The sequence below is a fragment of the Egretta garzetta genome, unplaced genomic scaffold, assembly GCF_000687185.1.
Source record: "Egretta garzetta isolate BGI_Z169 unplaced genomic scaffold, ASM68718v1 scaffold108, whole genome shotgun sequence".
Taxonomy (NCBI): Eukaryota; Metazoa; Chordata; class Aves; order Pelecaniformes; family Ardeidae; genus Egretta; species Egretta garzetta.
In genome coordinates this window covers 6,580,582-6,591,751 of record NW_009260614.1, presented here as the reverse complement: position 1 = coordinate 6,591,751, position 11,170 = coordinate 6,580,582, and the positions used below count along the sequence as shown (strand labels likewise).

Here is an 11,170-nt window from a genome sequence, read left to right as displayed (position 1 = left end):
CTTGCAGCACACAGCGGAGCGGGCTGGATGCCCGCAGGCAGCAGGACACTATCACAGGCTGCCCGGGCGCTTGGCAGGGGCACAGGACTTTTCTCCCCCCATACACAGATCTCCCTGCCAAGACCCTACCTTTGCTGTGTTGGCCTCCCCGGGGCCAGTCCCAGTTACTGGTACCAGCTGCTGTTAAGGAGTGTATCTTTCCAGTCCGCAGGCAGAAGCCAGGGTGGTGCTGGGGCTTTCCATTTCTCCCTGCTTTTGCACGTTTGGCTTCGCCCAGCCTGCACAGCTGCAGAAGACATGGCAGAGCAGAGGTACTGCGTGGACTATGCCAAGCGTGGCACGGCAGGCTGCAAGAAGTGCAAGGAGAAGATTGTGAAAGGAATGGTGCGCATCGGAAAGATTGTTCCCAATCCTTTCACGGAGTCTGGTGGGGACATGAAGGAGTGGTACCATGTCAAGTGCATGTTTGAGAAGCTAGAGAAGGCCCGGGCCACCACCAAGAAAATCGAAGACATCACAGACTTGGAAGGGTGGGAAGAGCTACAAGATGGGGAGAAAGAATTAATCAACAAGCACATCTCAGGTGAGACTTAAGGAAGCACCTGGCTCACTTTTCTACTTTACTCGTTTCCAAAGTATGCCCCAGCCATGCCTTTGCCACAAAATCCTCAGTGACGTATTGGTGACAAAGTGGGTAGTGCTGCTCAAATCTGTGTGTCAGCCCTATAGGAAGGGGAAGTGGTAGTCACTTCTACAATGGCACTTCTTAATTCATTTGTCACAAGTGACTGTGGAGAAGGTCTAGGTGATTTGATTCAAGTGCAGATAAATCCCCAGAGGAAGCATCAGTTACTTTCCATTTTCAGCCTTTTTTCATGACCTTTAGTAAATGATGTAGTCTTCTAACTTTTGCTGTCTGAAAAATGTTTCTTCATTTTTTTCTCCTCTATCCTTAGTTCTTTTAAGACTTGTTTGCTGAAGTATATCTGACATAATATGTTGAGTGGTGTGTGAGATTATTTCTCACTGCTGGTTTGAACCTCACTGTTTTACAGAAGCTAATTCCAAGGCTGCAAGTACGCCGAAGAAAAAAGTGATAGTCCAAGCTAAGCTCACTGCCACAGGTCAAATAACCACAAAAGATCCATTGGCTCTCATTGCTCCATCACCGAAGAAGTTCTCTGGCTTCACAGGTAGGACTTAAACTGATTCTGGGAAATACTTCTCTCAGCATCTATCTATCACTTCTATCAGCATCAGAGGTGTTTTAACTTGGCTCAGATTAATAGTTTTTATTCTATACCAGATGGTTTAGTTTTAATTACTTTTTTAAATCTGGTTTGCCAGAAATTGTTAGTGCTTTCTTAGGCTATCAGTTTTAAAAGAACTGATGTTTGAGTTTCCAGTATTCCCAAAGAAACAAGGTTTATGCAGTAACCCACGTTGTCAGGCTGACTCCACTACTGCCGTAGTCCATTGGCCAATTTCAATCAAGCTATCATAGAATCATAGAATGTTTAGGGTTGGAAGGGACCACTAGTGGTCATCTAGTCCAACCCCCCTGCAGTGAGCAGGGACACTGCTAACTAGATCAGATTGCTCAGAGCCCCATCCAACCTGGCCTTGAATGTTTCCAGGGATGGGGCCTCCACTACCTCTCTGGGCAACCTGTTCCAGTGTTTTACCACCCTCATTGTAAAAAATTTCTTCCTTACCTCTAGCCTGAACCTACCCTGTTCTAGTTTAAAACCATTTCCCCTTGTCCTAACACAGCTGGCCCTATGAAAAAGACGTTCCCCATCTTTCCTATAGGCCCCCTTTAGGTACTGGAAGGCCGCAATCAGGTCTCCCCGTAGCCTCCTTTTCTCCAGACTGAACAAGCCCAACTCTCTCAGCCTGTCCTCATAGGAGAGGTGCTCCAGCCCTCGGATCATTTTTGTAGCCCTCCTCTGGACCCGTTCCAACAGTTCCATGTCCTTCTTGTGCTGAGGGCTCCAGAGCTGGACGCAGTACTCCAGGTGAGGTCTCACCAGAGCTGAGTAGAGGGGCAGAATCACCTCCCTCGACCTGCTAGCCACACTCCTCCTGATGCAGCCCAGAGTACGGTTGGCCTTCTGGGCTGCCAGCGCACATTGCCGGCTCATGTCTAGCTTTTCATCCATCAGTACCCCCAGGTCCCTCTCGGCAGGGCTGCTCTCGATCCTTTCTTCCCCCAGCCTGTATTGATACTGGGGGTTACCCCAACCCAGGTGCAGGACCTTGCACTTGGCCTTGTTGAACCTCATGAGGTTCACACAGGCCCACCTCTCCAGCCTGTCCAGGTCTCTTTGGATGACATCCCTTCCTTCTGGTGTGTCAACCTCACCACTCAGCTTGGTGTCATCCGCAAACTTGCTGAGGGTGCACTCGATCTCGCTGTCTAAGTCATTGATGAAAATGTTAAAGAGCACCGGTCCCAGTACGGACCCCTGAGGGACACCACTCGTCACTGATCTCCATCCGGACATTGAGCCATTGACCACTACCCTCTGGATGCGACCATCCAGCCAGTTCCTTATCCACCGAACAGTCCACCCATCAAATCCATAGCTCTCCAATTTAGAGAGAAGGATGTTGTGGGGGACCGTGTCAAAGGCCTTGCAGAAGTCCAGATAGATGACATCCATTGGTTTCCCTCTGTCCACCGTTGACGTCACACCATCATAGAAAGCCACTAGGTTCGTCAGGCAGGACTTGCCCTTGGTGAAGCCATGCTGGCTATCTCGAATTATCTCCCTGGCCTCCATGTGCCTTAGCATAGCTTCTAGGAGGATCTGTTCCATGATCTTCCCAGGCACAGAGGTGAGGCTGACAGGTCGATAGTTCCCGGGGTCTTCCTTTCTCCCCTTTTTGAAAATGGGCACAACGTTCCCCTTCTTCCAGTCACCAGGGACTTCACCTGACTGCCATGACTTTTCAAATATCATGGAGAGTGGCTTGGCGACTTCATCGGCCAGTTCTCTCAGGACTCTGGGATGCATGAAGGTACAGAGTAACAATATCTCACAGGGAACTAAAAATCTGTAAAAAAAATTGGTTGTGAGGGATTCCCAGTTGCAGTATTCATGGAAGGGAGAATGGTTATTCCTTAGCAGCTTGCCCTGAGAAGCGGCTGCCAGCAGACATGTAGCTCCAAACCACCCAGAGCACATGTTGCCGCATACAGAGACAGAGATGAGTCGGGGTGTTGGTATTATGAGAGAAGAGGGGATGGGGACGTTTTTTCCTCCATTTTAGAAATTATCTTAGGAAAATGTATTGCTGTGAAGAGCAAAGGCCTATAAAGTAGAAATAAAAAAGAAGCATCTCCCAGCAGGGTTCACCAAGGTTTAACCATATTTGTTTGGCAGAATTAAGGTCCAGAAAATTGTGGTGTACTGTGAAGAGCAAAACTAATGAAAAAATAGTTTGTTGGGTTTTTTTTTTTTAATGGTAATTACCATCTAAAGTCATAAGCTTTTGTGTAGCACACATCATTCAGTTCTGAAGCTTCCCCAGCATAGTGGGATTGTTCCTTTCAGCTTGCCAAGCAGAGGTGGCCTCAACTTCAAAGTTAGCACCATATCGTACTTCTTGAAAAAGCAACTTCTTATGTCTTTGATGCAGCCAAGCCAAAGAATTTGGAAGATGTCTCTGCAAATGCTTCCCACAAGGCTACCCTATCTGCAAAAAAATGTGATCCGAAGCACAAAGACTGCTTGCTGCGAGAGTTCAGGAAGCTCTGCGCCATGGTTGCTGAAAAGCCTAGCTATAATGTGAAAACACAGATCATCCAGGATTTCCTGAAGAAGGGATCTGGAGGAGGTACGATTCCTGCTTGGCGTTCTCAGCACGTGAAAGCTCTCTCATAATCAACTTCAAAAGCAAGGGTGAAATAAAAGCCAATTGCTGTGTAGTGCAAGCTGTGTGCTGTGATGATTTCTGAACTACAGAGATAATGTTTGCAAAGTGAACTGTTTATCTAAATAACAAATTCAGATAAGAATGTCTTAGGCTAGATGGTGGGGAATGTTTGTAGGTGCTGCCAAACATAGTGCTGAGATCAGATTTGAAGGACAATTGTGGATGTTTCCCCTGAGAAACCTTGTTTCATGTGAAGCAGAACAGCACGGTGAAAGAGGAAGCCCCAGCTGCTGGATTTTTTTTCCCTGGGTCATGCTAATAGGCACAACCAACCAGAGCCTGTATGTGAAAATAAATTGTGACAGTTTCTAAATGGTCTGTGCTTTTTTTTCCAGATGGTTTTCATGGTGACGTATACCTGACCATTAAGCTGCTGTTACCAGGTGTCATTAAAATTGTTTACAACTTGAATGATAAGCAGATTGTAAAGCTGTTTAGTAGGATTTTTAACTGCAGCCAAGAAGAAATGGTCCGGGACCTGGAACAGGTGAGTACAGACAGCAGTTCTCTCAATTTCCACTGCTCGGTCCCTTGGTATGGTGGTTGGTTTTTTTTATATCCTATTTGAAAGCAAGATGTGAACTAAGCTGCAAAACTTTAGAAAGCAAGACTAAAATACCTAGGCAAGTTGAGCTGCATCAGCTTTGTCTAAACTGCTTTGTCTAGCATGTTCCTATGTAACTGATTTATATTACTTTTTTGTAACACGTATCAAAAACTGTAATTAACAGATCTGTTACTGTGAGCTTAAGCTGGTTCATACAGTTAAGCTACATTCATACAATTGCAAGTGCTTACATGTCTGCGTTTCATTCTTGTGCACAGGAGTTGGTAATTGACTACGCATGCTTCTGATTCATTGCAAGATGGAGAAAATGGGTTAGTTAGACAATGAATCTAACTCTTTCACCTCTGTTATTGCCTTGGTACATACTGCCTTCTAGTGACACCGCTAGACTGTTTCAGATCCTTGGATTTGCAAGTGGGTTCATCCTGGGGAAATAAAGGGTCTGTGATGCGAAAAATAGAGCACTGAGATTATATTGGTACCCTTACTTAGCTTTTTCTGCAAATGAAACAGCTGAAAATATTTATTCTGTGTTGTGGCAACTATTTTCTAAGTTTTGATTCCAATTTCTTCATGCAATCCCAGCATCATTCCTGTGCTCTCTCCTGCTTATCGGAACCATGTTGAATCTCCAGTGGCATCTTGCCCATTTTCTAGCCATAGCTCTGACCCACACCCTTATTTTGTTTTTGGAGACAGGGAGATGTTTCCGAGACGATACGCCTCTTCTTTGAACAGAGCAAGTGTTGTCCTCCAGCAGCTAAAAGTCTCCTGACCATCCAAGAGGTAGATGAATTCCTAATTCAGCTATCAAAGCTCACTAAGGAGGACGACCAGCAAAGTGTGCTGCAACATATCACTCGCAGGTAAGGAAAGTAATTGACCTCTGAAGGTTTACCATAAAACTAGGAAGTGATAATCTCCATATCACAAGCTGGCATAGGTAAAAAACTAATCATAAGCCACAGAGACTGAACTTAACATCTGTAAGCCACTATTAGTGGTTTGATTAAGGTGCCTTGACTGCTGACCAGAAGTGGAGAACATGCATGGCTCCTGTTCATGCCAGAGAATTTCATCCTTGCCTGTCAAGACACTGTTCAGTCAGTACTAAAGAAGTGGTTTGCAGATCTACCTTAGTGGTACTTAGCTGTTAATTCCTAGGTCTGTTGGGAAGAGCCTTCAAGCCACTTAGACATGCTGAAGATTCTTGGTCTGGCTCAGTTGGGGTCAATCTAAGGCTGAGGATATTACTATGATTTAGTCTTGATGCATTAAGTGAATTTTGGAAGGTATGTCAACACTGAGAGAGACTTAATATTGGCATTCAAATATAAAGATGCTAAAAAGCCTTTTGGGTGTTCTCTTGTGCCTCTGTGATGTCACTAGTAACGTGTCCTCATTTGAGTTTAAACCCTACAGAAAGGGAGGACCTATTTTTAGAGAGGCCTGGATCAGTTTCTTTTTTTCAGCTGGAATGTAGTTCGGTTAAATGTCTACCATACCTGAATCTTCTCTCTCACTTCAGATGTACGGGCAACGACCTGAAATGCATCATCAGGCTAATTAAGCATGACTTGAAAATGAACGCTGGCGCAAAGCATGTGTAAGTCTTACCTTTCGTTGGGAGATAAAATCAGAAGTGGGCGTTAGCCTCATAAGCCAGGAGCAGCAGACCTGACGTTGATCCGTGTTTCCCTCCTCTCCTCCAATTGTTAAAGGTTGGATGCTTTGGATCCCAATGCTTATGAGGCGTTCAAAGCATCACGCAACCTGCAGGATGTGGTGGAGCGAGTCCTGAAGAACCAGCAGGAGGCTGAGAAGGTGCCAGGTCTGAAGCGAACCCTCAGCGTGCAGGCCTCTCTGATGACCCCAGTTCAGCCCATGCTGGTAATGTTGGCTCCTCTGCAGCCGAGCAAGGGAGGAGTCCTCATACGTACTGTCAGAGACCTTCACCTTTAAGAATCAGTAGACTGATAAGTGACTGCATGTAGTATGAGCTAACAGAGTATGCAGTGCTGATTTTTATGTTTAATGCCATTTTATAAAGTGTTTTCTACCAAGAGGCCGGTACTCAATGCACTCACTACTTGCAGCTTCAGTGACACTGTAGAAGCTAAAATCTTGACTTGGTTTCCATCCAGAAGTGACTTTCTTTTTTGTTTGTTTGTTGTCATTCCAGAAGTTGATCTTTTGTGTGGAAATAGCATAAGCTTTTCATTGGATTAGAGATTCAAATAAGTTTGGGTTTTTGTTTGAACTAATTGGAGTTAAATACTTACTTCTAGGCTAAGTGCACTCCTACAAAAGGCACAGTACGTACACCTTTAAGTATTTGGAGGAGATAAACACTGAAAAGCTATAATTATCTGGGCATATGCAGATGATTCTAAGTAAATGACTAATTAAGAAAAAGAAAAGTTGGACTGGATATTAGAGGCCCTGGACAGAAAGATCTACAAGGGAATTGGTAGTCCATTCATGAAGTTAGGTAAGAGTGGCTTTGTTTTTAAATATATCACCTGAGTTTGTTTGGAACTTCTCTCTCCACGTTTCTAAGGCTGAAGCCTGCAAGTCAATTGAGTACGCCATGAAGAAGTGCCCAAACGGCATGTATGCAGAGATTAAATATGACGGTGAGCGGGTGCAGGTCCATAAAAATGGAGATCATTTCAGCTACTTCAGCAGAAGCCTCAAACCTGTCCTCCCTCACAAGGTAAGCACCTATAAACTGTCTCTTCTGTCGTGCCAGCATTTACCTTCCTCCTCTATAAACGCGACTGAATTTCACAACAGTTCTGTAGGCAGGGAGGATACCTTCTGTTGTAGACACTTTTGTCTAATTTGCATAGATACTTGGAATCTGGAAAAGCCACACTTAATGGAATTGTAATCCATTTGTTTTGGTGGCCACTAGGAGCTTGAAGCTACAGTTAATCCATCTGCCTTAGAGTCCTCTTTATGCACTGCATCTGATGTCAGTTGGGTGACTTGGTTATATTTGTTCGAGACTCATTTTCTAGTTGTAGATTGTGCTGTCTATACCACAGCAGAAAATAAAGCTACTGCAGGTATGTCCACATGTGCATCAGACATGCTTCTGGAGAAAACATCTGCATTGGAAGCGAGTCCACCTCTTCAGTCAGTAGACACACAATTTTCTTTTCTGTTTTTCCCAAGGTAGCCCATTTTAAGGACTTCATCCCCCAGGCTTTCCCTGGTGGGCAAAGTATGATCCTGGATTCAGAAGTTCTTCTGATTGATAATAAAACCGGCAAGCCGCTTCCTTTTGGGACTCTTGGTGTGCATAAGGTAAAAAAAAAAAATCCTTTGTTGTGGTTGGAGGCTGTTACTGTGCTGACTTCAATGCACTAGCATGTGATCTGATCCTGTCCTGCTAGCGATCAGGTTAATAAAAAACCTTCAGCTCAAGATAAATACTAAAAACCCCTTGGAAAATCTTGAAATTCTGTCATTGTTTATCATTGTTTGTAGCAGCGTATGGCAGATTGGAAGACCAGAATGATGCAGAGAGTATTTAGTCCGTGTGAATATTATGTAGTGCTTATGTCACCACTAAATGGTGGCAGGGAAGAAGCCGGTAAAATGAAAATTAAACTGTAAGTGCTTTAACTTAAAGTAGCCATTAGTCTGAAGTCTCTGGAATGCTTGTTGGTTTTTTGTTGCAGCAGTAGTGACGGGTGTTACATTGCCCAAAGTCATTAATATTTGTGGCATTATTTCCCTGTCACTAGGAAATTAGCATGGTTTATTTTCTTTGTGCTTTGACGCGTTCAGTCTAAACCTTAGTTCTCAGAAAACTTCTGTCTTTTAGAAGAGGCCTAAACTTAGTATAACTAAAAGATTATGGAGACAAAACCACATACTTTTGTTTCTGTCTTCTAAACCTCCATGTTGCTGCTTGCTATGACAGCAGATTTCTTTTAACTGATTTTAATTGTCTTTCAGAAAGCTGCTTTCCAAGATGCCAATGTTTGCTTGTTCGTGTTTGACTGCATCTATTTCAATGACATCAGCCTGATGGACAGGTATGTATCTGGGACGGTGTCAGAGTAGCCTGACAGGTTTTCCAGCATGAACTTTCTGGGCTACACTGCTGCTACTGCCCCTGCAGAAGCAGAAGCTCATGTTGGCTGTTAAGACTGGCCATTTACCCCTGTAAAACCAAGATACCAAGGGAAAATCCTGGCTGTGCTAAGGAGTTTAATGATGGAGCTCCATCTTGCTCTGCACTTCCAGAATATCAGGATTAACTGCATTTCAGCTGAACTCTGTGTGGTTCAGTACCCAGCTCATCTTACGTGATCTGAAACTAAATGCACTTTTAACCCAAAACCTATTTTATAACTTCCTGGAGGAAATAAGAATCAATTGTCCTTTCTGGAGCTCTGTAGAATAAATCATTTAATTATTTAAATACCTTTTCTCAATGTTCACATGACTGGTACTTAATGTTGAAATTGCTTGCTTGTCCTTAATTATCCATACCCTGGTTTAGGCCTCTGTGTGAACGTCGTAAGTTTCTCCACGATAACATGGTTGAAATCCCCAACCGGATCCTCTTCTCAGAGATGAAGCATGTCACGGTGAGTTCAACGTTAACATAGCATGCGTGGTGATCTGGACACGTCACTGCTCCTTTACCACATGGCCTTTTTTTATGATTAAGGCTGTAAATCCAGCAATTCCCTGCCTGTCAGAACGGTTCTACTTCTAGTCTGTATGCAAGACTTCTTGAGTTAGCATTGTTCAAGAGGGCCATGCCTGCGCTCCCATCTCGTCTTGGCTACAACCACTTCAATACAGTCTTAAGTTGCACGTGTCTCTTTTTTGGCTTCTTGATGATTTTGTAGCCATTGTAACTTTGACATTGTTAGGAGGAGCTAAAGTCTGTTGTAACTTAGTCTGTATTGTGCAGTGCTGAGCTGTGTAGAGAAGACTGAAGTATGATTGAAGGAAGCTAGACCGCTTCCAGTTCCCAAACTGGCAACTTCAAGTGCCACGCAGCCCAGATACATCCTGAGTGCTAAAAACTGCATTTAGACAGCAGCATGCTCAGTTTTTGCTTTGATGATTATGCACGATCCCTATCTCCCCTTATTCTTCCCCACTGCTACTGATCTCTTTAGCACCTTGGTTTTGGTGAAGAATGCTTGGACATTTGGGGCAGAGATAGCATTCTGGGAAGAAGAAAAGACCATAGGTCTCAAGGCAGTTGGATAGAGAAGCAAGCAGGCACTGCTGGCTGAGGAAAACCTGATCTTGTACCTGTGGGACATACTAAGGACACAATCAGTGTGGCTACCTTGTCTCTGACGAGTATTTTTTTAACTAATGAACCCTTCTCTTCTTGGGACATATTCCCAGCTTAGGTACTGGGTGTGCAGCAAAGAGTACATGTATGGGAATCTCCTTGGAAAACTATTTTATGAAATTACCCATTCATCTCTCTGAAGTTGCTTTGGTTTTAGTGCACCACTGCTCCAAATAGAAAGCCTGAAGACGACAGCCCTTTGACAGTCTTGAGCTAACCATGATTCCTTTCCTTTTCAGAAAGCTTCAGATCTAGCAGATATGATCACCCGAGTCATCCGTGAGGGACTGGAAGGACTGGTGTTGAAAGATACAAAGGCAGGTTGACATTTAGTCTTCACTGGTGTATGCTGGGAATTGGGCAGTAACAACAGACAGAGGTCTGTGGCTGAAGCACACAAGGCTGAGCATCCTTGAAACGCTTCTGGGTTCTTGTTGATGCTGACATCCAATCCAAGTTGCTCCTTATATATCTGAGCAGTGCTGTGCTCTTGTACCACGAAGCTGAATACAAGCAAGGGCTATTTGAGGAGATAGCTGTCCCCTAGATGATCTTTCTGATTGAGGGTTCTGGCCTTGGTTTGCACAGGGTAATTATGAACCGGGAAAGCGACACTGGCTGAAGGTGAAAAAGGACTACCTAAATGAGGGCGCAATGGCTGACACAGCAGACCTGGTGGTGCTGGGAGCTTTCTATGGACAAGGCAGTAAAGGTAAGTCCCTGGAGCTGGCTTAAGTCAGAGATCTGTTAGTTCAGAAAACTCTCAAGCTTTTTTCTGTTCCAGGCCTCCTCTAGCATTTGGTCTCCTACCAGAATGAGACTGGCTGTAGCAGTCAGTGACTGCCTGCTGCAGCCCGGCACATGCCAGGCCGTGAGTTTACTGTGGGTTGGCACGGCAAAGCCTTAGGTCTTGGGCTGGGCTCTCGTGCAGTATAGATGCTCTCTGGTCAGTCTTGCATATGGGAGCTGATGCTGTGAAGCCATCACAAGCCCAAGGCCCTTTGACTCCCAAAGATGCAAAAGCGTTTTGTTTCATTACTTTGGTTTTTGAAAAGCTGTGGCTTGTCTTGTAGAAGCTGTGAACCACCCTGCTCTCCCCTCCTGCAGGTGGGATGATGTCCATCTTCCTCATGGGCTGCTATGATCCCAAGAGTGAGAAGTGGTGCACTGTGACCAAGTGTTCCGGTGGCCATGATGATGCCACCTTGGCGCGTCTGCAAACAGAGCTGGACATGGTGAAGATCAGCAAGGTGAGAGGGGCTCTGGCCTGGAGGCAACCAAAGGAATGCTCAGCAGAGGGCTTGGTAGAAGCCTTCTTCCTGCTG

General features: G+C 44.7%; 1 protein-coding gene across 3 annotated transcripts in view; it reads left to right on the top strand.

The window, feature by feature from the left end:
- The first annotated feature begins 12 nt into the window (after positions 1-12).
- The window catches only part of LIG3 (DNA ligase 3), a 16,447-nt gene continuing 5,289 nt past the window's right edge, over positions 13-11,170 (top strand). For all 3 annotated transcript variants that reach the window (XM_009645127.2, XM_035900473.1, XM_035900474.1), the window contains exons 1-14: positions 13-583; positions 1,056-1,193; positions 3,646-3,843; positions 4,278-4,429; positions 5,210-5,376; positions 6,039-6,116; positions 6,232-6,400; positions 7,071-7,226; positions 7,691-7,822; positions 8,480-8,559; positions 9,030-9,117; positions 10,085-10,162; positions 10,434-10,557; positions 10,953-11,095. In XM_009645127.2, the coding sequence (XP_009643422.2) occupies positions 28-583; positions 1,056-1,193; positions 3,646-3,843; positions 4,278-4,429; positions 5,210-5,376; positions 6,039-6,116; positions 6,232-6,400; positions 7,071-7,226; positions 7,691-7,822; positions 8,480-8,559; positions 9,030-9,117; positions 10,085-10,162; positions 10,434-10,557; positions 10,953-11,095 (2,259 nt within the window). In that variant the 5' untranslated portion in view covers positions 13-27. The remainder of the gene's footprint in view (positions 584-1,055; positions 1,194-3,645; positions 3,844-4,277; positions 4,430-5,209; positions 5,377-6,038; positions 6,117-6,231; positions 6,401-7,070; positions 7,227-7,690; positions 7,823-8,479; positions 8,560-9,029; positions 9,118-10,084; positions 10,163-10,433; positions 10,558-10,952; positions 11,096-11,170) is intronic.